Source organism: Falco peregrinus, chromosome 4 (assembly GCF_023634155.1).
Source record: "Falco peregrinus isolate bFalPer1 chromosome 4, bFalPer1.pri, whole genome shotgun sequence".
NCBI lineage: Eukaryota > Metazoa > Chordata > Aves > Falconiformes > Falconidae > Falco > Falco peregrinus.
This window is the reverse complement of record NC_073724.1, coordinates 120,083,888-120,109,594: the sequence shown is the minus strand read 5'-3', so window position 1 is coordinate 120,109,594 and position 25,707 is coordinate 120,083,888. Positions and strand designations below refer to the sequence as shown.

At 69.1% G+C, this 25,707-nt stretch overlaps 4 protein-coding genes across 8 annotated transcripts; all 4 read right to left on the bottom strand.

Moving 5' to 3' along the window:
- Positions 1-51: 51 nt before the first annotated feature.
- APBB1 (amyloid beta precursor protein binding family B member 1) lies at positions 52-6,634 on the bottom strand. The gene is given in 14 exon segments (XM_055802735.1): positions 52-714; positions 788-964; positions 1,046-1,161; positions 1,255-1,338; positions 1,668-1,752; positions 1,967-2,081; positions 2,910-3,039; positions 3,117-3,252; positions 3,498-3,534; positions 3,708-3,793; positions 3,883-3,939; positions 4,018-4,208; positions 5,803-6,139; positions 6,141-6,634. Coding segments are annotated over 14 exon segments (1,995 nt in total). The 5' UTR covers positions 6,417-6,634; the 3' UTR covers positions 52-546.
- A 1,470-nt stretch (positions 6,635-8,104) lies between these two features.
- On the bottom strand, positions 8,105-11,722 carry HPX (hemopexin). The gene is given in 11 exon segments (XM_055803142.1): positions 8,105-8,439; positions 8,519-8,663; positions 8,925-9,055; positions 9,260-9,361; positions 9,540-9,651; positions 9,653-9,753; positions 9,872-10,025; positions 10,333-10,487; positions 11,051-11,131; positions 11,281-11,351; positions 11,614-11,722. Coding segments are annotated over 11 exon segments (1,344 nt in total). The 5' UTR covers positions 11,679-11,722; the 3' UTR covers positions 8,105-8,212.
- Positions 11,723-13,257: 1,535 nt separating this feature from the next.
- Positions 13,258-20,069, bottom strand: TRIM3 (tripartite motif containing 3). 5 transcript variants are annotated; one of them, XM_055802901.1, is made up of 12 exons: positions 20,055-20,069; positions 19,000-19,162; positions 17,269-17,506; positions 16,923-17,074; positions 16,656-16,836; positions 15,716-16,433; positions 15,530-15,633; positions 15,286-15,453; positions 15,034-15,214; positions 14,419-14,489; positions 14,185-14,325; positions 13,258-14,014 (listed from the first exon to the last, which is right to left on the bottom strand). In XM_055802901.1, exons 2-12 carry the CDS (start codon positions 19,128-19,130, stop codon positions 13,862-13,864), a joined length of 2,238 nt encoding a protein of 745 aa, XP_055658876.1. In that variant the 5' UTR covers positions 19,131-19,162; positions 20,055-20,069; the 3' UTR covers positions 13,258-13,861. The 5 variants fall into 5 exon arrangements, with proteins under 5 accessions (XP_055658876.1, XP_055658877.1, XP_027633169.2 ...); XM_055802902.1 differs by lacking the exon at positions 20,055-20,069 and adding an exon at positions 19,791-19,867; XM_027777368.2 differs by lacking the exon at positions 20,055-20,069 and having other exon boundaries at positions 19,000-19,210.
- A 4,123-nt stretch (positions 20,070-24,192) lies between these two features.
- LOC129784359 (uncharacterized) lies at positions 24,193-25,655 on the bottom strand. The gene is made up of 2 exons (XM_055802869.1): positions 25,359-25,655; positions 24,193-25,270 (listed from the first exon to the last, which is right to left on the bottom strand). Exons 1-2 carry the CDS (start codon positions 25,653-25,655, stop codon positions 24,713-24,715), a joined length of 855 nt encoding a protein of 284 aa, XP_055658844.1. The 3' UTR covers positions 24,193-24,712.
- Between the last annotated feature and the right edge of the window lie 52 nt (positions 25,656-25,707).

Sequence of the window (25,707 nt, the reverse complement as noted above, 5' to 3'; positions counted from 1 at the left end):
GCTCCTCCTCATCCTCCCAGAGAGTGCTGCAGGAAGGGGGCAAGGCCGGGCTGGTGGAATGGGTTTATTAATTATTTAGTACGACACAGATCTTCATTACAGCAGGAGTGGCAGCTCCGGAGCCGGTGGCCCCGGGGAGCCCCACGCTGCAGGTTAGACCGCATGCATCGGGGCAGGGTGGGCCCTGCACCCCCGCCGCGCCAGCCCCATCGTCCCCGTGGGGCAGCGGGGGGCTCATCCCGGCGTGTAGAGCAGGACACCCCCCCCAGCCCACCGCCCTGGGGCACGGCCGGGGGGGGCAGAGCCACAGCACGGCACCATGCTCGGCGCGCACCCCCTGTGCAGGTACGTGCCCCACAGCCCCTCGCACATGGCTCGGCGCATGGGGACACTTGCACACACACACGCACACCGCTCGGCACGGGCTCATCCCCCCGCTGGTGCCCCGCACTTCCGAGGCGCTGCCGCCCCCTCCGTCCCATCCCCCTGTCCCATGCCGGGGGTGGCAGATGGGGAAGGGGTCTTGGTTGCTCCCCCCATCCTGGCTCATGGCGTCTGGGCCCCGAGGCGCTTGGGCTTCAGGCTGCCCAGGAGGGTCTGCATGCCCCGGCGGACGGAGGAGCCCACCCGGCGTGCCACCGAGTCAGCCGGCGGCGCGGGCAGGCAGGAGCTGGAGGCCTGGGGCCGGGCATCCAGGCACTTCTGGTAGCGCAGCTGGGGAGAGCGGGGTCAGCAGTGGGGCCAGGACCGTGGGGCCGGGGAAGGGGCTGAGCAGGTGGACACTCACCATGCAGGCGGCCTGCAGTGCCTCACTCAGCCCAGCGGCGTTGGGCTCACACCAGACCATGTGGCAGCGGAAGGCACCCGGGGCGCTGGCCATGATGAAGGCGAAGGAGCGCACATCCCGGCCCACCCCCATGAAGGACAGGAACCGCACGCGGCACTCGCACAGCACCGCCTCCGTCTGCAGGCATGTGGCCAGGGGTCACCACCATCCCCACCATGCCAACAGGATGGGGACGGAGCACCGCAGGGCCAGACCCACCTGCTCGTGGATGATGGTGAGCGTGGCAGGTGCCACATTGACCACAATGGGGGTCCAGTGCTCCTTGCTGCTGGTGGCTAGTGCTGCCTCTAGTGCTGCATTGATGACGTCCATGCCTGGGGATGGGCAGGGGGCTCGGGGACGGCCAATGGGGCCAGGGCACCTACCCCATGGCAGCCCCACAAGGTGCGAGTGCCCCCCCCACTCACCCACAGGCTTGGCAACGGGCACGCAGCCCAGGTAGCACACCGGGAACTTCTGCACCACCTCGCTCTTGGGCGCCGGGAACTCCACTGTAGCACAGGGAAGGGTCAGCCCCCACCAACATCACTGTACCCCAATGCCTGGCCCCCCCAGCTGGCCCCCAACAGCCTGCACTGCCCCCCACCCCAGCACATGTGGCAGTGGGACATACGAGCTCCCTCCCCCAGTCCAACCCCCCATCCCCTCCCAGTGTCCCACATGCCCCCCATCACGTCCCAGTGCCCCCTCTACACACACCCCCACCCCCTTCCTGCGTATCCCCCCCCTGCCAACACCCCCTATCCCTTCCCAGTGCCATACACCCACACCCATCCCCTCCCAGTGCCCTCCATCCCCTCCCCGCCCTGCCCCACCATACCCTGGAAGGGGATCTCCACCAGCCTGGAGGGGTCCATGGAGAGGCCATTAGCCAGGGCCCGGGCACTTCGCCGCTCCACCATGATCTGGGGAGAGCATGAGGGGCACCGCCCCCGCCCCCCGCAGGTTGTCATGCCACAGCCCCCAGCCCCTGTCCCCCACAAGGGGCCATGGCACCCCATGGTGAGCCACCAGCCAGCTGTTCCCTGGGGACATGGTGAGGAGGGGCTCACCTGGGAACAGACCTCAGAGCTGGTTGGGGGGTCCATGAGGGGCTTACCTGGGGCTGGGGGGGCTCACCTGGGAGCAGACCTCATGCAGGCTGGTGGCGATGTTCTTGGCAGGGCTCTCACAGCGAAAGACATGGCACTTCAGCATCTGTGTCAGCTGGTCCCGGGCCACGTAGGCGAAGTCCCTGTGGCAAGGGGTTGCACTCAGGACCCCCCCCCCAGCTACCCAGCTGCCTGAGCTCCCCGCCCCGGGTGTCTCCACCACCAGCCCAGTGAGGGACAGGACTGGGAGGACTGGTGCAGGGCTGGGCTGCCATACCTCTCCCTGCATCCCCGGCCAGCGCAGCAGAAGAGAGCCAGAGAGCAAAGTTAGTGGGCCCGGGGCACACGCATACCCCTGGTCCCCCCCACGTGGGACCCCCCATGCCCACCAGGGTCATGCCCAACCCATGGCACCACAAGACACACACACACACCCAGCATCACTAGGGGGCTTAGCCTTGGGATCCCGCATGCCCGCACACCGTGCAGGATCCCAGGGCCCCACACCCTGTGTGCACCCACATCCCCCCCACACCCCATGCACATGGGACCCCACAGCCCCACATGCACGGGACCCCTGCAGCCCCATGCACCCCATGCACCTGGATCCCTGCACCCCACACGCACAGGACCCCCATGGCACTGAGCCCCACGTGCACCCAGATCTCTGCACTCCACATGCACAGGACCCCCACATCCCATGTGCACCCGGATCCCTGTACTCCACACACGGGACCCCCACAGCCCCATGCCCCACATGTACCCAGATCCTCGCACACCCCTGCACCCCAGATGCATGGGAGACCCCAGCCCCACACCCCATGCACACCTGTATCACTGCACTACATGTGCACTGGACCCCCATCAGCCCTGGACCCCATGTGCACCGGGACCCCTGCATGTTCCCGCAGGCACCAGACACCCTCTGCCCCCAGGACCTGCACCCCCCCAGCCCATCGTGCCCCCCGCACCTGCCACTGTCACGCCCCACACCCCAGACGCGGATGCTGGCCACGGGCTGCGCGTGCAGCAGGGATTGATCCTGCGGGTCCACCAGCTTCAGCGTCTGGCTCTCCAGCAGCAGCAGCATCGCCCGGCCCTGGGGGTAGCCGCGTCAGGGTGTGCGGGGGCTGTACCGGGGGCTGCCAGCAGCAGGCGGGGCGGGGGGCACTCACCTCCCCCCCAGGAGCCAGGGGGGCCGCGCTGGTGCAGGGAGAGCTGGCGGATGCAGTTGTTGACAGCGATGCTGCTCCGGCCCGGTGCCAGCTCGTCCTCGCTCATCTCCACCCAGCCCAGTGAGCGCACAGCAAAGCGCTGCGGGGGACGGCATGGGGCAGGCATGGCCCCAGCGTGGGGACCCCAGCCACCTACCTGCCCCCCACCCCCCGAGGCAGGGCAAACCCCGCAGTGGAGGCACCGCATGCCCCAGACTCTGCTGAGCCCCCTCCCATGGCGGTGACAGCATCATGGCACCACCGGGCTGCAACCCCAGGGTGGGGGTCCCAAGCCGGTGGGGGGCCTGGGGCACAGGGAGGGGCCGGGCTGGGCCCCCAGCCTACCTTGGAGCCCAGCTTGTCCTCCTCGGCCAGCGCCGCGCTGCAAGAGCGAAGGGGGTATCACTGGCTGATGCCTCCTGGAGACCCTGGTCCCCTGCACAGGGCGCAGCTCTGGCCCCACACCAAACTGGCAGCCCCCCTCCCAAGGGTCCCACTGCCCTGCAGGGCCCAGGCGCAGCCCCACACCCCCCAGGTCCCCCGTGCCTCACACACCCAGTGCCCGGCGAGGCCAGGCCCGGCGACGGCGGCTCCGTGTCCTGCACTCCAGGCTCATCATCTGCCTCGTCCGCCGCAGGGTCCTGGGGAGGGAGCAGGGGGGGCTGGCAGCAGCTGGGCACCGCAGCGTGCTGCCCCCCCGGCTGCCCACTGCCCCCCCCCCCCCCCTCACCTTCCAGAAATCCCCCTCTCCGAAGCGCTCAGCCGGGGCGAAGCCCGTCCAGGCGAGCTGTGGGAAGAGCGGGGCCAGCTCAAGGCAAGTGCTGTGGGGCAGCCCCATGGCGCCCCACGGCTGGCCGGGACTCACCGGTGGCTCCTCGGAGGGGGTGATGCCCGGGGAGCCAGGGGCCGAGCCACGGGCCAGCCCCGAGGGGGGCTCCCACTGCGTGGTGCCGGTGGGGATGTGCCAGTAATAGGTGCCCGAGGTGTCCTGCACCCGCATCCATCCCGCAGGCAGGTCCGAGTCCGTTTCGAAGGAGTTGCGGGTCCAGAAGGAGTCTGGGGGGGCGGGGTGAGGGGCGCGGTCGGGGCCGGGTGCCACGGGGGTGGGCCCCTCCAGGCAGCCCCAGCAGGACACGGCCCCCACACTCAGCCCCAGGGAGCCCCCCCGGATGGGGCACCCACCCAGCAAGGTGGGGACGCCTCCGGACGGGCTCCAGGCTCCCCCATCGCCATGAGGACGGGGCCGTGGACAGGCAGGGCTGAGGACCACTCCCGGTGGCGTAAGATGAGGGTACCCCACACCGCTATGAGGACGGGGGCCCCCAGCCGGGCCCCACGGGAGGACCTAGAGGCGCAGCAGGGCAGCAGCCCCCTCCCCCCGCCCCGGGCTGGGCCGAGCCGCAGCCCCCGCGTCCCACTCCCCCCCCGGCCCTACCTGGGCGCGGGTCCAGCAGGACGATGGCCACGAAGAAATCCGCGCTGCACATCGTGCCCCCGCCCCATGCCGGGGGTCGGGCCGGCTGCCGGCCACAGCGCAGCCCGCAGCCCCCGCGGGCCCACCCGTGGGGCCTGCCCTGCCGCAGCCCCCCGCACACACACTGCCCCACCCGCAGCCCCGGCCCCACGCAGCTGTGGGGCAGCCGGGTGGCGGCGGGGGTGCCCGCCCCACGCTCACCTGCGCCGGGGCTGGACCAGGCGTTTCCCCGGCAACCGCTGACGACAGCGCCGGGGCCGGCGGGATGCAGGATGCGCCAGAGGGATCGGGATGCGCGGGGGGGCGGGGACATGGAGGGCGGGGGGGGGGGACAGAAGGATGGGGGAGAGGCTGGAGTGCAGGGATGGGGGGGACAGCACGGTACAGTGCAGGCTGTGGGGCACATGAAAGTGACACTGCCTACCGTGGGGGACACAGGGGGGGCATTTACTGGCCGGAGGAGGGGGGAAGGGGACAGGCACACAGAGGTAGCGGGGGACACAGCAGGGCCAGAGCCGCAGAGAGGGGTGGTAGGCAACGGCACACCAGAGCCTGCACCATGGGGCACAGAGCTGCCAGCAACAGCACAGGGTCATGGAGGGGGTTGGGGGGACATCAGTGGGGCACACAGTGGAGTGCCACGGAGCTGACAGGGGCTGGGGGGCCAAGAACAGCACCCAGCGGGGATCAGGAACACAGGCAGCAACGGGTAGGCTGGAGGGCAGCTGTGGGCACACAGCCAGGAATAGGCGGAGGAAAATGTAGAGCTGACAGGACCAGGCTGGGCATGACAGGTTGGGGGCAGGCAGGGGCTGCCATGGGGCAGTGGTGGGGGAAATGGAGCAGCCATGGGGCAAGCAGAGGCAGCTATGGGTCAGACAGGGCCCACTGTGGGGCTCGCAGGGACAGATGGGGGGCAGGCAGGGCCGCCATTGTGGGGCAGGCGGGGGCCACCACTGAGCAGATGGGGGCCGCCGTGGGGCAGTCAGGACAAGCCATAGGGAATGAGGGGCAGGCACAGGACAGGCAGGCATAGCTGTGGGGCAGGTGGGGTCCACAGCGGGACAGGCAGAGCCGGCAGGGACAGCCACAGGGGAGCCAGGACCAGCTGTGGGACAGACACAGGCGGCTACTGTGGGGCAGCCGTGGGGCCACCTGGTGCCCGCGGGTGCCCACCTGCATCGTCGGGGGAGCTGCCGGTGGGGCTGCCCTGGCTGAGCGTGGCCCAGCTGGAGTCCTCATCGCTGGCAGTGCCGCTGCGCACCCCGAAGAGCAGGCTGGCGCTGCGGCCATGCTCGCGGGGCGCCCGCTCCCCACTCTGCTCCGACTCGGCCGTCATGGGGTCACTCTGCACCGGCGTGGAGTCCCCGTCGCCTTCCTCCTCCTCTTCGTCCTCCTCCTCCTCCTCCTCGGCACCTCGCAGGTCGATGAGCAGGGGCAGGGCCCCCCCACCGGCGTTGTTGCCGGCGTTGCGGGCGTTGCGGGCCGAGACTTCCAGCTCCTCGGGGGGGGGGGGCCAGCTCGTTGCGGTTCTGGTCCCGCTCAGCTGCCCGGCGCAGCTGGTTCTGCCCGTCCTTCACCCACTTGGCGTTGGCCGGCTCCTCGCCGGCCGGGCCTGGCGGCCCCCCCCCGCCCTGCAGCTCGGTGCTGCCATACAGGCGGGGGCCCTGGGGGGAGCCGGGGGGGGCCTTGGGGCGCAGGGGCTCGGGGGCGCCTGGCAGCCCCAGGCTCAGCCCCAGGCAGCTGTTGTCGTTGGCCAGGTCGCTTCGCTTGCTCAAGGCCCCCGACATCGTCGGGGCCTGGGGGGGGGGGGGGGGGGGCACGGACGGGGACAGGTGGCACCGCCGGCACCGGGGGACACGGCGGGTGCCCCCCCGGACCAGCCCCCGCCCGACCCTCACCTGCGGCTGGCGGGAGGCTCCTACAGCCCCCGGGGCGCCGGCACCTCCGCGTCCATGGGGCCTGCGGGCAGCGGGCGGTGGGCAGCTGCGGCACCGGGCCCCCCGCGCCCGGCCCCGCGGGCCCCGCCACAGCCCCGGGACCCCCCGCCGCGCCCCGGCACCCCCACCCCGGGCCTGCGGGATCCCCGCAGGCTCCGATCCCCCCCCCGGCCCGAACCCCGGCCCGGCCGGTACCTGCGGCGGCTCCGCTAGGGGGGCGGGGGTCCGCTTCCGCTTCCGCTTCCGCGGGCGGCGCAGCCCCTCCCCTCCCGGCTGGCACCGGCACCGGCACGGGGCTGGCACACAGCGGCACGGCACTGGTGCCGGCGCTGTCCCCCGTACTGACAGTGCCACCGGCAGGGCACGGTACCGCTCCTCTGCCACCGGCACCGGCTGGCACAGCGCGGCGCGGCATGATCGTGCCACTGGTACTGTCACCGGCACGGACCGGCACCGGCACCGGCACCGGCACCGGCACCGGCAGGGGTGGGTCCGCAGGGCGCAGCACAGGCTGGCCTGGGCAGGGCCGGGGCAGAGCGGCACGGCACGGCACGGCACGGCTCGGCACGGCACGGCTCGGCACGGCGGGAGCGCGGTGGAGCGGCCCGGCCCGGCCCAGCACGGCGCTGCACGGGACACAAGGCCTGGAGCAGCAGCGGCGAGGGGCGCAGCCGGGACCGGCAGAGCACGGCACGGGGGCACACGGGGTGCTGGCACGGCACGGCAGGCGCAGGGTGGGCTGGCAGGGACCAGCGGCATCGGCCACAGCGCGGTGATGCTGGCAGCGTGCCAGGGCTCCTCTGGTCCAGCCCCTCTCCCCCGGCGACGCGTCCAGCCCCCGGGCACAGCGACTGCAGCACCGCCCTGGGCAGCCTGGCCCGTGTCACCGCCTCGGTGACGAGGCTTTGGGGCTGCTCGGCGGGGCCCCCGTGCCATGACTCTGGCACTGCCGGGGAGAGCCCGGCTCCCCCTGCCCCCCGCGGGTGCTGATGCCCACGGATGGGACCCCCCGGCTGGCACCTCTCCAGCCCCGCAGCGCAGGGCAGGATGGCACGGCATGGCACGGCATGGCACAGGGCTGTGGTGTGGCACAGCACAGCAAGGCATGCACAGTACGGCACAGTGTGGTACGGTACAGTATGGTATGGTACAGTACAGTATGACATGGTATGATGCGGTATGACATAGTGCCATGGGGCATGGCACAGCACGGTGCGCTGTGGCACATTACAGGGCAACACATTTCAGTCGGCACAGTACGGTGTGGCTCAGCATCAAACGATGCTTTGTGGTATGGCACAGTGTGGTAAAGCCCAGCACAGCCGTGGACACCCCCCCCGCCCCTGTACCACATCCCCCAGGAGTCATCTACCAGGACACCATCGCAAGGCTCCTGCACCCAGCAGGTCCTGCCCCACTGCCCCTGCCACACCCAGCCCAGTGGCACAGGGACAGTGCTACGCCACCCCACAGCTGCCACAACACAGATGCACCATCCCCTCCACCCCCCGGCACCCCTAGACAAAGCGGGGAGGGTCTCAGGGTCTCCCTGGCTTTTATTGTGTCCCAGGCACAGGCTGGCTGGGGCCCGCAGAGTCCCGGTGCCAGCAGTGCTGCAGGGGCCTGGGCGGTGGCACCGGCCCCAGTCACTGTGGGCAGCGGAAGAAGTCGGTGGTGATGCTCCGGAGGGGGGCAGGCTGTTGTGCCCCTAGCAGCTGGGCCACGCTGGGGTACCAGTAGTAGCCAGTGCCATCGAAGAGGAAGATACCATCGTTGGTGCACATGGCACCATCCACGTGGTCGTGGGGCAGTGGTGTCGGTTCGCCCACGTGCCGTGGTGTCTGCGTCAGGTCCACCAGCCGAATGTGGTCCCCTGCCAACACAGCACCCATCAGCCCCGCACCCCGGCAGAGACCCCAGCAGCCGGGGGTCCTGGTGTGCCTGCTGCCCACCTGTGATGAGGTAGAGGTGCGCAGAGCCGGGGCAGGTGAAGGCAGCGTCGGCACTGGGGACCCCCAGCTCCTCCTGCAGCGCCCGTGGGTACCCCAGCACCCGCCGGTGGCCCTGCTCCGAAAGGAAGATGGAGACCTGGGAGCCCTGGGGAGAGCAGGCAGTGTGGGCCGTGGGCAGTAGTGGGGACACAGCGTCAGAGAGTCCCCAGGCTGCCCCTGGGGCAGGGACACACACACACAACATCCCCGAGGTCCCCTGGTCACGGGAGGGATGTCTCCCAGCAGTCCCTGAGCTGCCCCACCTCAAGCACCGGCCCAGGAGTGTTGGCAGTGGGGCAGCAAGCTGGGACGGGGGGCAGGACCCACAGGGCAGAGGATGGGGAGGGGGCAGCCAGCAGGGTCAGACCTGTATCAGGTAGGTGCGTCCATCCCAGGCGAAGGCAGCATCCACCTCCCCCTCCAGCCCTGGCCACGTCTGTCCCAGGGGCCAGGCATGGTGCCCATCCTGCCACGAGTCCAGGCGGAATGACAGACCCCCTGCGGACTGTGTCAGTCATACTGCCCCACAGACCTGCCCCATGATCATGCCCCACGCGACCCCACCCCACAGCCAGCTCTATGGTCTGTGGCCCCACAGAATGGCTGGGACTACAGTTCTGTACCCCACAGCCCCCAGCATGGTCATGCCCCTCCCCCAATTCCCCCAGCACAGCCATCCCACAGCCCCACGCTACCCCTCACCGCGGAAGGCATAGATGCGGCCGGTGTCATCGGAGAGGAGGGCCTGGAAGGGCATCTTGCTGCAGCCATGGCCGGCGTCCCCCCACGAGGCATTCCCGTGCCCTGCCAGCAGCGTCAGCACTGACAGTGGGGCCAGACCCCAGGGCAGGCACTGGGGTGGGGGTCTGGGACCCCTCTGCCACTGTGGGGCTGGGCGTCCAGGCAACTGGAGCTCAGGACCCCGTGGCGGGGGGTTGTCCCCAGGATGCACGTGGTTCCATGGGGGTGGCCAGGTGCTCACCTCGCCCTGGGCAGGGTATGAAGTAGTCGCGGAGGTCGCGGGGGTATCCTGGGGGCACTTCGCCTGTGCGGGGGTCGAAGCGCTGGAAGCGGGTCCCGCGCAGGCAGTAGTACCCGCTCCAGCCAGCGCAGGGCAGCAGTGCAGGGGCCCAGCCCCGGCCATGTGCGTGGCTTCGTCACCCGCAGCTCCAGGTCAAAGGCGTACACCGTGTCCCCTGCATGCAGCAATGGCACAGCTCGGCATGGCTTGGCACGGTGCAGCTTCTAGCACCTGAGCCCCACATGCCCAGCAGCCCCCACGCACCCCACAGCAGCCCCCCGGACCCCACTCACCCTTGAAGAAGAGGATGCTCTCGCCCCCGCACTCCTCAGGGTGGCACTCGACGGCGGCGTCCAGCCCCCCGGGGACCCCCGGGAATTCATCTGCCACACGCCGGGGGAAGCCAGGACGCAGCTGCCCCCCAGCGTAGGCCCAGACCTGCTCGCCCTGCAAGTGCCCCACAGGGTGAGCCCCACGGGCACCACCCCCAGGACCCCCGTGGGGCCAGACCTGGGGGGAGACCCCCAGGGCAGAAGCTCCCCCAGCCAGGACAAGACAGCTCCCCCCCCCCCCCCCCCCCCCCGGCCAAAGATCTGACCCACAGGCTGGGACCCCCAGCTCCATCCCTCCCCCAGCCCCATGGACCCACAGGGGGGGCTGGGCAGAGAGGCAATATCTCCTACCCCCAAGCAGCCTGCCTGAGCCCCCATGCAGCCCGGGCCCTGCCCCTGCCGCCCCCCACCCGTGGCCGTGCCTGGAAGAGGTAGAGGTTCTGGTGCTCCTGGGGGTGCTGCCGGCGGTGCAGGCGCAGCGCCGCATCCACGGGGCCCCCCAGCTCAGGCCAGGATGCAGCCAGGGGTCGGATGTGGGGCCGGGGCGCCCCCCGAGAGATCTCCCAGACTCCCTCGCCTGGGCAGGGGCAGCGGCTAGCCCCACACTGCCCCACACCGTCCCACACCCCACTCCCCCAGCCCCCAGCCCCGGGGCACCCCACAGCACCCCCCGCCCCTTATTGTCCCCCAGGGCACCATCTCCACCCCCTTCCACATTTATTCAGGCCCCTTCCCCAGACCCCCATTGCAATCTATCCCCACAGACCCCCTCCCCCCCCCATCCCTCCCCCATCTCCCCCAGACCCTCCCATGCCATCCCCCCCTCCCAACCTCCCAGTGCCAGCTCACCGTACCCCATTTCTCATGGACTCACCAGGACCCATGTGTCATTGTCCCCCCTCCAAGTTCCCCCAGACCCACAAACTCCATTCCCCTCCCCTGTATATCCAATTCCCCCCCACATTCAAACCCCATCCTCTTCAGAACCTTTCCTCCAGTGCCCCCTGCCCCCCCCACCCCCATGGCCCCCATCCTCTGCCCCTAGCCCCATGTTCCCCAGCGCCATGTCTCCCAGTCCTGTGCCCCCCAGCCCCACGCCCCCCAGCCCCACGCACAACCCCCCTGCCCCCCCAGCCCCACCTCTGAAGAAGAGCATGGTGCCATTCTCATTGAGTGTGGCGGCGTCGAAGCTGCCCTCATCCACGCAGAGCTGGGCCAGGTCTTGGTGGGGGGCAAGTCAGGATGGTATGGACCCCCCCAGACAGACCTCCCCCAATGTCCCACCCCCAGCACCTGCTGTGCCCCCCCACCCCCACCCCCCGTGCCCCACATGCAATTCTGCCCTCCTCCCCCCATCCCTGGGGTCTCACCAGTGTCATTGTTGGGGGGCTCAGCCTCATGGGGGTGCCCTCCTCCAGCTGCCTCTGATTTGCCGTGGGGCCTGGGGACAGGCAGCACCATGGGCTTATGATGCAGCCCCTCCAAACAGCCGCATACGCACCCCACATCATCACGCAGCCCCCCACCCCACACAGCCCCCCACAGCCCCCTGCCCCAATACTCCTCCTGCACCACACAGATCCCTGCCCCACATAGCCACGGCAACCCCCTGCCCCACAGCCCCCTGCCCCACGCAGCCACCGCAGCCCCCCACAGCACCCCGCAGCCCCCTGCCCCACACCCATCCCCAGCACCCCACACACAAAGGGTGGGCGCATGCCAGGGCCAGGGCCCAGGCCAGGCAGAGGGCGGCAGTGGAGACCCTCATGGTGTGCCTGGGGCTGCTGCGGTCCCTGGACCTATATAGAGCAGGAGAGGCCGTTGCACAACCTGCCCTGCCCCATTGCTTAACCTGGCCTGCCCCACGCAACCTTCATCCGCACGGGGGGGCTGGGGGGGGGGACATGGCTGAGGGACAGGGCAGTGCATGGAGGGGGCGGGACAGGGACCCCCATCATTGCCCTCCAGCCTGGCTGGGGCAGCACAGGGGGGATGGGGGTCAGACCCCAGTGTGGTGGGGCTAGAGACAGACCTCACTGTGGTGGGGCAGGGGACAGGGGCGAGGGTCCAACTCCAGCGGGGCTCAGCCCCTGACACGGGGGTTCAGCCTGCGGCGGGGGGAGCTCAGCCACTGATGTGGCAGGGACAGGGTGAGGGTCCCACTCCAAGAGGGCCTGGACCGACAGGGCTCAGCCCTGGGGAGGGGGCTCAGCTTTGATGTGGCAAGGAAGGGAAGGGGGCCCAGACCCCGGTGGGGCTCAGCCTCCTATGCAGTGGGGCTGGGGAGGGGGCTCAGACCCCGTTGGGGTTCAGCCCCCCATGTGGCAGGGTGGGGCCAGGGGCCAGCCTTCCATGTGGTGGGGTGGGGAAGACGCTATCCCCCAGCAGCCTGCCCAGGGCTGGGGGTGCAGCAGGGGGGTCTGGCACCATCCCAGCCTCTTCCCAGCAGCCAGTGCTGGGAAGGGCCTTGGCCCCACAGCGCCTGTTTGCTCTGGCCACGAGCCATGGGCACGGACAGGCCCGGACAGGCAGCCAGGCGCGGGCAGCTGGCAGCGGTGCTGGGGGTCAGGGGGCTGCCAACGGCGGGGCACACCCTTATGTGGGGTGCACATCCTGCAGCTATGTGCCCCATAGCCGGGGGGGCAGCCCCTGTGTGTGAGTGAGCCTCCCGTGGGAAAGGCCCCCCCTTCACCCCCCCTCCCCGTGGGGAGGGTGAGCACAGACCCAGTATGGGCCAGTCCAACCCCATTCCCGCTCCCAGTATGGACCACTCCAACCCCGTCCTTGTGCCACAGGTCAGGGTCACAGCTGACAGAAGGCTGTGCCAGGCAGGTGCTCAGTGTTGCCAGGGAGCTCCAGGCACTGTGCCCATCCCTGCCCGGCCTGGCACTGCCAGTATCTGCCACAGCCCGGGGGTCCCACCATGGCACAGGGGTCCCGCTGTGGCATCAGGGTCCCACTACAGCACTGGGGTCCCACCATGGCCTCTGGATCCCACTGTGTCACTACAGCACTGGGGTCCCAGTATGGCACAGGGGTCCCGCTGCAGCATCAAGGTCCCACCACAGCCTGGGGGTCTTGCCATGGCATGGGGGTCCTGCCACAGCCTGGGGATCCCCAAGAGTGCTTCAGCAGCACCCAGCCTGGCTCAGGTCCCACCTCCCCTGGTCCCGGACCCCTGCCCATGCCCCCCAGCCCCCAGGACAGGGGCACCCACCACTGCACCTGGTGAGGACCCCCGGAGAACATGGTGCCATGGCCACAAAGTCGGTCTGTGGGGTGTGAGCTGCCGTTGTTCCCACCACCTGTTCCCCCTGCTGTGGGGCTGGCAGCACTGGGGGACAGAGTACTTCCAGAATACTTTATTTTGTACATACAATTTGTCAGCGTACGGCGGCAGCCCCACACAGCCCCGCTGTGGGGCAGGCAGGCACGCGTGGTCATCCCACAGCTGGGGCTTGAGCTGGGGGAGCGGGGCCACAGTGCCAGGGGAGCAGGGCTGGGGGGGACAGCCCCTGTAGGGCACAGGAGCTCCGGGACTGGCTGCCCCGCAGCTGCCCCACAGCCCCGAGCAGTGCGCACAGCCCCCAGCTCTGCCTGGTGGCTCCTCCTGCCCCACACGCCCCCAGGACCCCTGGCAGCAGGGGCAGTGGGGCTGCTGGGCCTGCTGTGGGGCCAGAGGCAGGGCTCGGCCACAGTCCCCAGGCAGCCCCCACCCCAGCTGGACCCGTCCTTGCCCCCATTCTGGGCCTGGCTGCCCCCCAGGATAAAGTGCACATGAAGGTTGGGGCAGCGCTTGGGGGGCAGCGAGAGCCATGGGGCAGTGAGGGCTGTGGGGCAGCCACTGCTTAGGGCATCCCGCTGTGGGTACTCTCCCAGGGGCCCGCAGGCCCTGTCATGGCGTGGGCAGCACTGGCAGCGTCCGCATCCCCATCCCTGTCCCCGTGGCGGCTACTGCAGGTAGCGGTAGGCCTTGAAGCAATGGTTGCCGGAGTCAGCCACCACCACGTGTCCGTCAGAGGTGAGGGCCAGGCCCTGCGGCCCGTACAGGGGGTCAGCAGCCGTGTTGATGTAGGAGAGGAAGGAGCCCGAGCTGTCAAAGACCTGTGGGGTGGGTAGAGATGTGCTGCACCCACCGTCCCCCATGGCCCCGCTGCCCTGGGACTCCCTGCCCCAATGGAGGTTGTCCCCCTGCCCTGCGCATGCTTCAGCGCTTGGGACACAAACATCATCCCCACTGGCAGCCCCGGGAGCAGCAGCACCAGTGCCAGTACCTGGATGCGGCTGTTGCCCCAGTCAGCGACAATGATGTTGCCGTTGGCGTCGACAGCCACACCAGTGGGAGCATTGAACTGGCCATTGCCCTCACCATGGGACCCGAACTTGAACAGGAACTCACCATCCGCATTGTACACCTGGGGAGAGCGGGGGTCACCGTGGGCTCCCCCGGCACACAGCACCGGGGATGGCACGGAGCCAGGGACACCAGCGGCCACGGCAGCACTCACCTTCACTGAGTGGTTGTGGAAGTCGGTCACCACAATCTCATTCTTGTTGTTGACCGCCACGAAGTGGGGTCCTGGGGAGAGGAGGGGGCTCAGCCCCAGCCAGGGATGGGGGGGCCTGGTCCAGTGCCAGCGCCGCGGAGAGCGAGGGATGCCCCTCAGTCCCACAGCAGGTGGCCGGTTAGTGTGGTTAGTGCCGCGCGAGCAGCCGGTGAGGCCAGCACAAGGGGGTTAGCGCAGGCAGTGCTCGGCCCCCCATGGCTTGGGGGGGCACCCAGCTCCACAGTGGTATCGGCGCTGGGGATGGGCCAAGACCCCAAAGCCTCGACCCGCAGGGACAAAGCCTGCTGCCACAACCAGAGCCCCAAACCTAGAGCCCCAGTCTCGCTCCAGAGGCCCAGCCCAGAGCCCTGAACCCAAACCTGAGCCTGAAAGAAGAGCCAGAGCCCAGGACCTGAACCCAGGGCCTTCAGCCCAGCCCCAGGTGTCCTAGTGTTGGTGGGGCACCAGCCGCTGTCAGCGAGGTGTGCTGTACTCACCGTCCCAGCCCGGCTCCGGCACAGCGGGAAGCCAAAGGCATGCAGTAAGGAAGAGGGGACTTGCCAGTCGGTGTATTACCATCAAGTGTACCTGCAAACTGCCGCTCGGCCGTGCCACGGCTCCCAAACTTGGTGACGAGCTTGCCATTGGACTGGAAGATGAAGACGCAGCAGGCCTTGTTGTCCACCACGATGATGTGGCCATTGCGGTCCACAGCGACGCCCTTGGGGCCCATCAGCCGCCCAGCCCCAATCTTGGTCTGCAGCCAGGGAGGGTCGTCAGGGCCTGGTATGGAGCTGCAGCCCCCCTGCCCGGCAGCTCCCCCCTCACCTTGAATTTGCCCTCGGGGGAGAAGATGCTGACCCAGCGGTTGTCATAGTCGGCAATGATGATGTCCCCATTCATGTCCACGGTGACACCAGTCGGGCGCTGGAGCTGGCCTGGGGAGCGGCCCCGCACCCCGAAACGCAGCCGGAACTGCCCCTCGTTGGAAAACACCTGGGAGGGGGCAGCAGGGGGGGTGTCAGTCAGGTGGGAGGGTGCGCCGGGGCCGGGGCCGGGGCCAGGGCCCTACCTGCACGCACTGGTTATTGCTGTCAGCCACCACGATGCGGCCGCTGCTGGAGGTGGAGATGCCCTGGAGGTTGGTGAACTCCCCCTTCTCCCGGCCACGGCTTCCTGCGGTGAAACTGGGGGTCACGGGGGGGGCCCACTCACACCGGGGAGCCCCCACCACCCCCGGGGAGGCCCTGCCGCTCACCCACACGGAAGATGAGCTCATCCTCGATGGGGTTCTCCTTCTTCTTGCCGCTGCTGTACATGCTGGAGGGGCGCCGGACGGCCTTCTGCCGAATGTGCCCGCTGCTGGGGGACTTGACGCGGCGCTTGACGTCGTCAGGAGAGGGGGGCACGTCCGAGGCCTTGATGGCGCGGACGCGGAAGGGGCTGCCATGGATGGGCTGCCCATACAGCAGGATAGAGAGGAGGAAGTCGCCCTCAGCACGGGGTGTGTAGAGCAGCTCGTAGGTGCCATTCTTGTTGTCCTGCACCTCCGCCTCGGCCGCGCCACCGTCCGGCGCTGTCACCTGGAAGTGCAGGCTGGCACTGCCACTGCGCACCAGCTCCCCATCCTTGTCCTTGGTGGTGACACTGAGTGAGGAGGGCTGCCCCACCACGGCATGCCGCAGCCCCTCACCAGTGGCCACCGTCTTGTGGGCTGTGGCACTGGTGGTGATCAGCACGCCCAGGTTGGACTTGCGGACACCCTCAGTCTCCACCACATAGTCGAGCTGGGCGTTCTCATGGGGATGCTCGGGGAACTCCTGGCTGGCCAGCTCACTCAGCCGCTCGCTCATCTGCTTCTTCACCAGCAGCACCTCAGTGGCAGTGCCGTGGTGCAGTGCCTGCTCAGTGAAGGCGCAGCTGCTGAGGATGCTCTCCTGACCCTGGCGCAAGGTGTCCAGCTGTGCCTGCAGCACCTGCCGGGATGGGGCAGGTCACCCTCACCGCTGGGCTGGGACCCGAGCTGGCACCCCGACCCTGGCCACAGCTTCAGCTGGTCCCATGGCCCTGCGCCCAGAGCCCAGCTGCTGGCACTGGCAGGGCTGGGGCGGCAGGCAGGTGCAGGGGAGGGATGCCGGCACAGGAGCATGGTGGTGCAGAGAACAGTGGCGCAGGGCACAGCGGCGCAGGCACTTTACCTTCTGCTTTGCCCCGCAGGTGGCCTCTAGGTCCCGCACCAGCAGCCCCTTGCGCTGCCGCAGCGCTGTCTCCAGCTCCTCGAAAGTGCTGCCAATCTCCAGCACCGCCTCGTTCTTGCGCTCCACCAGCTGCTGGCTGATCTCTGACACCAGCCCGATGGCCGCTGCCAGCTGTGGGAGCCTGCAGGGCAGCCGGGCACAGGGTGGGCACTGCTGGAGGGGACCCCCAGCAGCGCCCTGGCCCCAGCAGCGCCCCCAGCCCTGTACCTGCTTCTGACGGCATCAAGCTGCTGCTGCAGGGCCGCCTTGTGCTGCTCCACCACATCGCGCAGCGGCACGGTGATGTGCTCCCGGTGCTCCCCCTCGGTGCACTCACGGCACATGGCGGTCTCGCACGGCTCGCAGTAAAACTCCATCACCTGTGCACGGGCACTCAGGGCAGCCTGCAACCGCCCCCCCAGATACCCGCACCTCCTCCACGGCCCAGCAGCCCCCCCAAGACCCCACAGTGCTCCCAGATCCCTGCACCCCCTCCCCAGCCCCTGCAGTCCCCCCAGATACCCACGGCCCCCCGAGCCCCTCGCAAGTCCCCCCACCTGCAGGGGCGACCCACCTTGCCCTCATGGTTGGGGCAGCAGAGAGGCTGTCCGGTGACAGCGCTGACAGGGTCCAGGCCGCGGCCAGGGTGGGGGCCGCAGCTCTCAGGGTCCCGCTGCAGCACCTCCATCAGGTTGGTGATGAAGAAGTTGTTCTGGAGGGCGGCGACGCCGCGCTCGGGCAGGATGGAGGTCTGGCGGCAGACGGGGCAGGACAGGGTCAGGCTCTGGGGCGGGATATAGTTCTGGAGACACCTGGGGTGAACGGGGACAACCAGAGGGTCAGGACCCACGCAGTGGGGAGGGAGCTGGGACAGAAGGATTGACGGATGGACAGACGGGGCCAGGGGTGTGCAGGGCAGGAGCAGAGGGCCAGGGGAGCAGCCAGCCAGCGGGATGGACAGACAGAGGGATCAGGGTGCGCAGGACAATAGCAGAGGGACCAGGCTGGAGGGGCGGACAGTGAGACGAACAGACAGACAGGAGGGATCGGGGTGCATGGGGCAGGAGCACAGCCATAGGGCCAGGGAGGCAGCCAGCTGGTGGGACGAACGGATGGACAGGAGGGCTATGCTGCGTGCGGCACACCGGGCTGCAGGAACAAGGGTGGGGGATGGAGGGGCAGACAGACGGCAGGACAGATGGACAGGAGGGCTGCACCATGGTGCCATGAGGAGCCACTGCCAGCACCTGGAGGGGTGGATGGACAGACAGACAGAAGAGGCCAGGCTGGGGGTGAGGGGGTGGTGGTGGGTCTCTGGGGAGGCACAGAGAGAGCAGACATCAGTAGAGAGTCCACCACCGCCCACCGCAGCCACAGCCCCCAGCCCCCTGGCACTGGTGGGCACCAGCATTCGATCAGCCCCGGCTGCTACAGGCCATGGGGGCAAGACGGGTGGGGGGCTCAGGGACAGGCTGTGCAGCCCTTACAGGGAACTGGGGGGTGTGAGGTCAGTGGGGATCCCAGCCCCCCACGAGCAAGTGTTGGGGGGAATGTGACTGCGGAGTGCCAGGGTCCCAGCTCCCCACCCCTGGGGCACAGCAGGGCTCAGCCCCATCTCTCACTGGGGAGGGCTGGGGGCCGTGAGTGTGCCGATGGGCCCTGGCTCACCACTAGCCGTGGGGGGGCCTGGGGGCAGAGGGGGCTTTGGCTGCCCCACGGTGGGTGACGGGAGACAGGTGGGGAGGGCAGCTCTGCTCTCGCTGTGGGTTTGGGGAATGCTTGGGGCATGCAGTGGGGTACAACTGGAAGGCAGTGTGGGTGCAACAAGGTGCAGGAGGGGTGCCGTGGGGCACAGCGGCCCCAGCCCGTCCCCTGCTGGAGGTGCAGGCAGGGAGTGCTGGGGATACATGGTGGGGTGCAGCATGGATGTCAGGGGTGCGGGGACTCCAGCTACCCTCCTGCAGGGGCTGCACGAGGGGGGTGCCGGGAGGGGCACAACGGGGCCCAGGGCGCAGCAGAGGGGTGCAAGCTGGGGGACGCGGTAGGCTGCAGCAAGGCACAGCGGGGCTGGGGAGACAGTGGGGTGCAGAGGGCACAGAACAGGATGCAGTGGGGATGCACTAGGGTGCAGTCAGGATGCAGTGGGGCCCCAGGGCACAGCAGGGATGCTGGGGGGATGCAGTGGGGCGCAGTGACAATGCAGTGGGGCTGCAGTGGGGTGCAACAAGGATGCAGTGGGGCACAGTGGGGATGCAGCGGGGATGCAGCAGGGCACACAGTGGGGTGTGTGGGGCTGGGTTCTCACCTCTCGCAGAAGGTGTGCAGGCAGGGCAGCACCTTGGGGTTGCGGTAGCGGTCAAGGCAGATGCTGCACACCAGGAACTGTTTGTCAATCTGCCGCACCACCGGGCTGGCGCTGGCCTCCCGTTTGGCCATGGCGGCGTCCCCGCGGCCCCACGGTGCTCAGCCTGGGGGCAGGGAGGGTCAGCGAGGCCGAGGCAGCTCCACTGCACCCCAAAGCCCCCAGCCCTGCCAGATCACGCCCCACACCTGCCCCATGCTGGACACACAGCAGCGTGCTTGCCCCACAGCCCTTGGCCCTACATGCTCTAGGATGCACGGTGGGGGGGCCCTGCCCCCCACCTCGCCCATGGTCCCTGGGTGCCCCAAGCCAGCCCCAGAGCTGCCTGGCCCAGCCCCACACACATCCGCGACCCACAGTTCTGCCCTGCATCCCAGTGTCGGGGTGCACAACATCCCTGCCCCGTAGCACTGGACCACATACATGCAAAGCCCCTGCCTGCCCCGTGGCACCCACCCCCTCCCCCAAAGCACCCGCTGCCTGCCCCATAGCATCCACCTCCCTGCCCTGCGGCACCCAGCCCGTGCCCCACAGCACCCGCTGCCTGCCCCATAGCATCCACCTCCCTGCCCTATGGCATCTGCTCCCTGACCCACAGCACCCACTCCCTGCCTCCGCTGTGGCACCCACCCCATGCCCCACGGCCCCCAGCCCCTACCCTACAGCATCTGCTACTTGCCCCACGGCCCCCAGCCCCTGCCCCACGCCTCCCCGCGCCCCACGGCCCTGCTCACGGCGATGCGGCGGCTCCGCGCTCCAGGCCCCGGCCCCGCCCCGGCCGCCATTGTGCGGCACCGCCCCCCCCCCACCGGCACCGCCACGGGGCGGGGGAGAGGGGCAGCGCCCGCGGGCCCCACCGTGAGGATGCTGCGGGCCCATCCCCGCGCCCCCCCGCCTTCCTTCTCCCCCTTGACGCCTTGTCCCCCCGCCCCCCAACCCCGTGTCCTTGTCCCCAGGCGCCCCCACCCGTGTGTGTCCCCCCTCCAGGCCCCACTCACCCCCCCCGCAGCCCCCTCCTCGCCCCAGCCCCCGCCGAGGGCCGGCAGCGCGCATCCTCGGCCCGGCACGGCTCGGCGCGGCGCGGCGGGGACTGCGCCAGGGTTGGGCAGGGGAGGCAGCTGCCAGAGCGGACCGTACCATGCCGCCGGCGGGGGTGCACACGCTTGTTACACCACCCCCAGGACCGCATGCGACCCCCCCGCGCGGGTCGCCCACTCGGGAACGGCGCCGCGGCGCCGCGCACCGCGGCTCCGTTCCCGAGTGGGCGACCCGCGCGGGGGGTCCCGTGGGAAACCGGGGAAAGAGAGCAGCACCCCCCCTCACCGCGAATGGTCGGGTCCGGGCTGTGGCTCTGCAGTAGGGGGGGCTCCGGGCGCGCCCCCCTGCATCCCCGGGGTACCCGGCTGTCACCACGGCAACCGCATCCCACCCGTCGTGTCCCCCCACCGAGCCCTCAAAGTGTGGGGGCTCGTGGCTGGCAGACCCCTAAGTGTGGGGGCCGGGGCTGTCCCGAGGACACGGACACGGGTGGGGTAGAGCCCACGAGTAGCTTGAATGGGGGTTGCAGCCGGGGCACGTGCATGCCCCCCCCACCCCCCACCCCGCCCTGCCGTGCAATGGTGTAAGTGTGCAGGCAGTGCCCGTGTGCACGCCCACCCACCTGTGCGTGGGGTGGGGGGGTGGGGGTGTGCGCACAGGCTGTGCAGTGTGTGTGCACTCCTGCCCTCCCAGGGCTGCGCACACTGCGCCTGTGTGCTCACGCCCCACGTGTGCAGGTATGCACTCTCACCCGTGTTCGGGGCGCTCCCGTGCCCATTTGCACACCCATGCACACCCGTGCCCTGCCTGTGTGTGCCCTCCTGCTCTCTGCCGCTCCTTTGGCACAAGGGCGGTGACCCGGCGACCCTCGGGGTGAATCTGCGGTGCCACTGTCCCCCACCTACACGCCACATGCCTGGCACACACCACCTCACCTGCCCCCGGGAGCCATCCTGGATGGAGGGTCTGGTGGGATCTCCGCCGCGTCGCCGGGGCTGGCTGGGCACCGTGCTGCTGCTGTGTGCCGTGCGCCGGAGCGCCACTGGCAGGCAGGTGGGCTCCAGGTATGCAGCAGGCCCTGGGGTGTGCACACACCCACGTGCAAGCGTGCAAGCAGCCGCAGCGCAGGGCCGTCGGTGCAGGTGGGGTGCTCAGGTCCCTGAGCTGGGCACTGCCCCTGGGTGCGGCAGCCCTGCGGGACGGCCTGGCCCCAACCACACAGAGCAACCGGCTGGGTGACATTCCCACCTCACACTATTGCCATCCAGCATGGCACCACCGCCACAGCCACGTGGGGCCTTGGGAGGTGACCCGGGTGAAGCCACCCCCAACCGCCTTGTCTGCCCCCCGTGGCACAGCGACAGTGGCCGCAGGTGACAGCAGCCATGACTCTTGGCACCTTCTCCCACAATCGTCTCACCCGAGGCAGGGTGTTACGGTCTGGGGGGCTGGACAGGGGGTGGGTCACAGCCAGGCTGGAGAGTCGGGCTCAGAGGGCTGTGGCTCGGGAGCTGTGCTCTGCCTGGAGGCTGGTGACAAGCGGAGCACCAGCACCGCAGGGGCCAGCCCGGGCACCTCTCCTGCTTAGCAGCCTCAGCAACGGCCCGTGCAGGACCAGAGTGCACGCTCCTCATGGTCACACGCTCCTCATGGTCACAAGTAACACCAGCCGGGGGTGTGGGGGGGATGAGCAGCTGACACGCTCGAGGGCAGGACTGCACCCCAAGGGCAGCCGCAGGGAACCCCGTGAAATGCAGCGAGGACAAACGCCAGGGCCGGGAAGCAGAGCACCCCTGCGACAGCACGGGTCGGGGAAGCAGCTCCAGGGAAAATGTCCTGGGGGTCTGGGTGGGCAGTGAGCCGGGCACGAGCCACAGGGCACCCCCGGCAGCCAGGAGAGCCCGGCAGAACCCCGGCCGGTGCCAACGGGGGCACTGCCGGGAGGCCGGGGCCGGGGCTTCTCCTCCCCCCTCCTCAGCCCTTGCTAAACCGCATCCAGACACCATGTCCAGCTCTGGAAAGACCTTGACAAACTGCAGCGAGTTCGGGGCCGGCCGCTGAGTTGGAGCACCTGCCCTGTGAGGAGCTGCCGAGGAACCGGGGCTCGCTCAGCCTTCAGGGGAGAAGGCTGCAGACCTCGCAGTGAGCTGCCAGCGCCGACAGTGAGCTTACCAAGGACACGGAGCCAGGCTCTTCACAGGGGTGCACAGCAGGAGAACAAGACACCACAGGCACCGTCTGAAATGAGAACTTTGGGCGGGCACGGTGGGAAGCCTGTGCCCTGTGAGGACCGTCCGGTACTGCAGCAGGTTGCCGAGAGAGGCTGTGCAGCCTCCATCCTTGGGGCTTTCCAAGGCGTTACTGGATGAGGCTGTGAGCAGCCCGGTCTGACCCCACAGCTGCCCCTGCTTCGGGCAGCAGGTTGCACCAGAGACCCCCGGGGTCCCCGGCTCCACTCCCCTCCCCGGTCACGCTCCAGGCTGCATTGGGCCCCCCACAACAGCCCCCCCAGGACCCGCTGCCAGGATGGAGGGAACCAGCCATGGCGACGGAGGGTGTGTGCAGCCGTGCCTGGCACGGCCAGCACCAGCCCCACAACAAAGGGCATAGTGATGGGGCTGGCGGATGGCTTGCTCAGTGGGGACACTGTCCAGTGCAGGGCCGGGGACACGGCTGCTGCAGCTGCAGTGCCAGACACTGTGGCACAGCCGTGGCATGGGGGCAGCAGGCAGGGAGCTGCAGCCATGGGCAGCAGGGCCAGCACCACGCTGTGCTGTGCTGGATGGAGGCAGCCAGGCACCGGCGTGGCCTTGTGTGACAGCCAGGCAGGGCAGCGCAGCAGCCAGGTCCTGAGCAGGCAGCCAGGGAGATCCTCAGCGTTTATTACCACAAGAAACCAGAGGGGAGCAGGGAAATGGGGAAGGACAAAAGCAGAATGTGGCAGCCCTGCAGCACCTCAACTAGGGGAGGCCCAGCACCCCCTCCTACCAGCCAAGCGCCAGAGGAAGCCACACAGGGCAGAGCCCTCAGTGGGGGTGGCTGGGGATGGCGGGGGGCACTCAAGACCCCTCCAGGCCCCTCTCTGCCTGAAGAGGCTGGCCAGGCTGAAGGGGGCCGAGGCTGCCACTGGGGCAGGGGGGTCGGCAGCCCGAGCTCAGGACTGGGCTCGAAAAGCCCCCCCTGCCTGCTGTCCGGGGTGCCCAGGGAGGGCTGGTCACAGCCCCCCACCATGGGCAGGGGTGGCAGTGCCGGCTCCATGTGCCACCGGAGGAGGGGCCAGGGGGGGTTCCAGGTGACCAGGTGGGACTCTGCAGAGCCAGGGGCAGGTGGGGGGCTCCAGCAGCCTGGGGGACCAGGCGGTTGTCCTGGGGGGTCAAGCTCAGGCAGGGCTCGGAAGTAGGGTGCAGGGAGTGGATGCCATGCTGTGGTGTGAGCGGGAAGGGGCTGCCAGGCTCTGCGTGCTGGGGGGCCGTGTCCCCACGTGGAGCACATGGCTACGGAGCGGCGCTTCAGCCCGTCCCGTTCCAGCTGCTGCCACCAGCGCTGAGCCTGCTCCTGCACCCCAGTTCTCCTGTGGGGCAGAGGAGCGTCAGGGCCAGCCAGGAGCAGGGTGGCAGAGCCGGGGCTGGTCCCACACACGATGGGGCTGCAGGGGGCTGGTACCTTCGCGGCAGTGTGGAGCTGGCCTGCGAAGCTGTGCAGGATAGCACACAGCTCCTGCAAGCCGTGGGGCACCGCATCCTCGCAGAAATCAAGGGTGGTATTTGCAGCGTGGTGCATCTGCTCCAGTGTATCCCCAGGTGTTGCATAGCTCCTCCGTCTCCTCAGCCGTGCGCAGGAAGGGCTGCAGCTGCAGCCCCAGCCCCCTCCGTGCCCAGGCTCTGTGCTCCCACCAGCTGCCCCGCCAGCTGCCGCAGCTCCCCCTCCCCCTCTGCCACCTAAATCCTGCCAACATACCCGGGTCACCCATCCCCCACTGTGCCACGATGCTCTGCCCCCGCCCCCCCCGCCCCCCCCCCCATGCGAACTGCGAGCCAGGACCCCCCTCCTACCCCTCCACCTCCCACCCTCGGTGGGTGCCAGCCCCCAGGGCAGGGTCCCAGCTCAGTGCTGGGATGCCCTTACCGTGAGGCTGGGGCCTACATGCTGCAGCTTATTGGGGAAGTCCAGCAGGCTCTTGTCCACCCTGGCTGCCTCCTGCGGGGAGAGGGGCAGCGATCAGCCCCTACATGGCCGAGGGGCATCCCACAGGGCCCTGGCAGAGCTGGATCTTGGTGGAATGGGTGGAGGTGACTCCCCATCTGTGCAGCAGGGCTGGGGGCCAGCTTCGGGCATGCATCCCCAGCTAGATGTGCTGCCAGGTCACTGCGGGACTGATCTGAACCAGCACCCATAACCGAACGGCCAGGAAGGGTCAAAACATCCCTGAAGGCACGGGGGGCTTCAGGGGGCGCTATGGCAGTGGCAACAGGGTGGTACCCAGCCAAGGAGGAACAAGCCCAAACCAAGAGCAGGAAGGTGAGGAGGTGGCAGCAGGGGCAAGCATGGGAAAAACCACAGGGGAGCTTGCCTGACAGGGAAAACAGACACCCCTGCATGCGAGCCGGGCACATCGCTGTCAGGGCAGTGACCTTGCACAGGGCAGAGGAGGGAGCAGTGTCTCCCCAGGGACACACAGTGCCCACAGCCATGGGGTTGCTCTGATGAACCCCACTCCGGTGGCACCTTGTGGCTCCCAAGCATGGGGAGGCAGCTGAGGATGGGCCAGTGATGGCATGCTGGTAGCCAGTGGGCAGAGGAGTTGCTGCAGAGCCCAGTCCCTGCAGAGGCTGGTGGCTGCAGCCCGGGAGGGAGCCTGGCACCCCGACAAGGACCACAAGACTGTGGGTGCTGCCACAGGGACAGTGGGCAGGGGACTGGGATGAGACTGTGGAGGGGAGCTGCGGGGGTGCACAGGGATCACCTTCCATTTAGGACCACCACCAGGGAAAAGACCACTCCAAGCACGGACCAGAAGCTCTGCCATAAATGGCTGCCCTCCCGGAAAATTCAGCCCCACCACGCTCATCATAGCCACGAAGTGCAGCAGGTCCATGCCTGGCTCGCTGGCCTTGATGTCGGGCAGCTTCAGTAGTGAGGCAAGGCAGAACCCGGTGGCACCGCCAGCATAGCTGCCCTGGGAGCAGAGCAGGGGAGTTGCCGTGGCCCTGCTGTGCCAGGGGGGAGCGGGGGCAGGCAGCAGGGCCCCTGTGCCACGGGCTCACCGAGTTCAGGTGGTTGCCAACACTCAGGATGAGGTGGAGGATGGTGTGCAGCTCTTCACACTCCAGCAGCACTGGGGAGTGGCCGGGGAGATGAGCAGGGGCAGGGATAGTGCCCCCCCCCCCCCTCATGGTTCCCAGCGCACCCCCGTGATATTGCTCACAGACAGCAGCGTCCGCCAGGGTCTGGATGGAGCTGTGCAGGGTGCTGATCTGGGGGAAGAAGTCCTCCTTCAGCACCAGCAGCTCCAGGCGCCGGGTGTAGCTGGGGGCAAGTGCAGGGTGAGCAGGTGGGGTCATGAGAACCCCCAGTGCACGGGACCCCTCTGGTGCACGGGACCTGCCTCCCCCT

Excerpts from the sequence above, each read along its gene's own strand:
- TRIM3 (XM_055802901.1), bottom strand. The coding sequence starts at position 19,130 with ATGGCCAAACGGGAGGCCAGCGCCAGCCCGGTGGTGCGGCAGATTGAC. Across the intron at positions 17,507-18,999 it reads CTGCACACCTTCTGCGAGAG|GTGTCTCCAGAACTATATCC; the intron begins GTGAGAACCCAG and ends CGTTCACCCCAG. Across the intron at positions 14,015-14,184 it reads GGGGCAACAGCCGCATCCAG|GTCTTTGACAGCTCGGGCTC; the intron begins GTACTGGCACTG and ends CCCACCCCACAG.
- LOC129784359 (XM_055802869.1), bottom strand. The coding sequence starts at position 25,655 with ATGACCCCACCTGCTCACCCTGCACTTGCCCCCAGCTACACCCGGCGC. Across the intron at positions 25,271-25,358 it reads TTGGCAACCACCTGAACTCG|GGCAGCTATGCTGGCGGTGC; the intron begins GTGAGCCCGTGG and ends CTCTGCTCCCAG.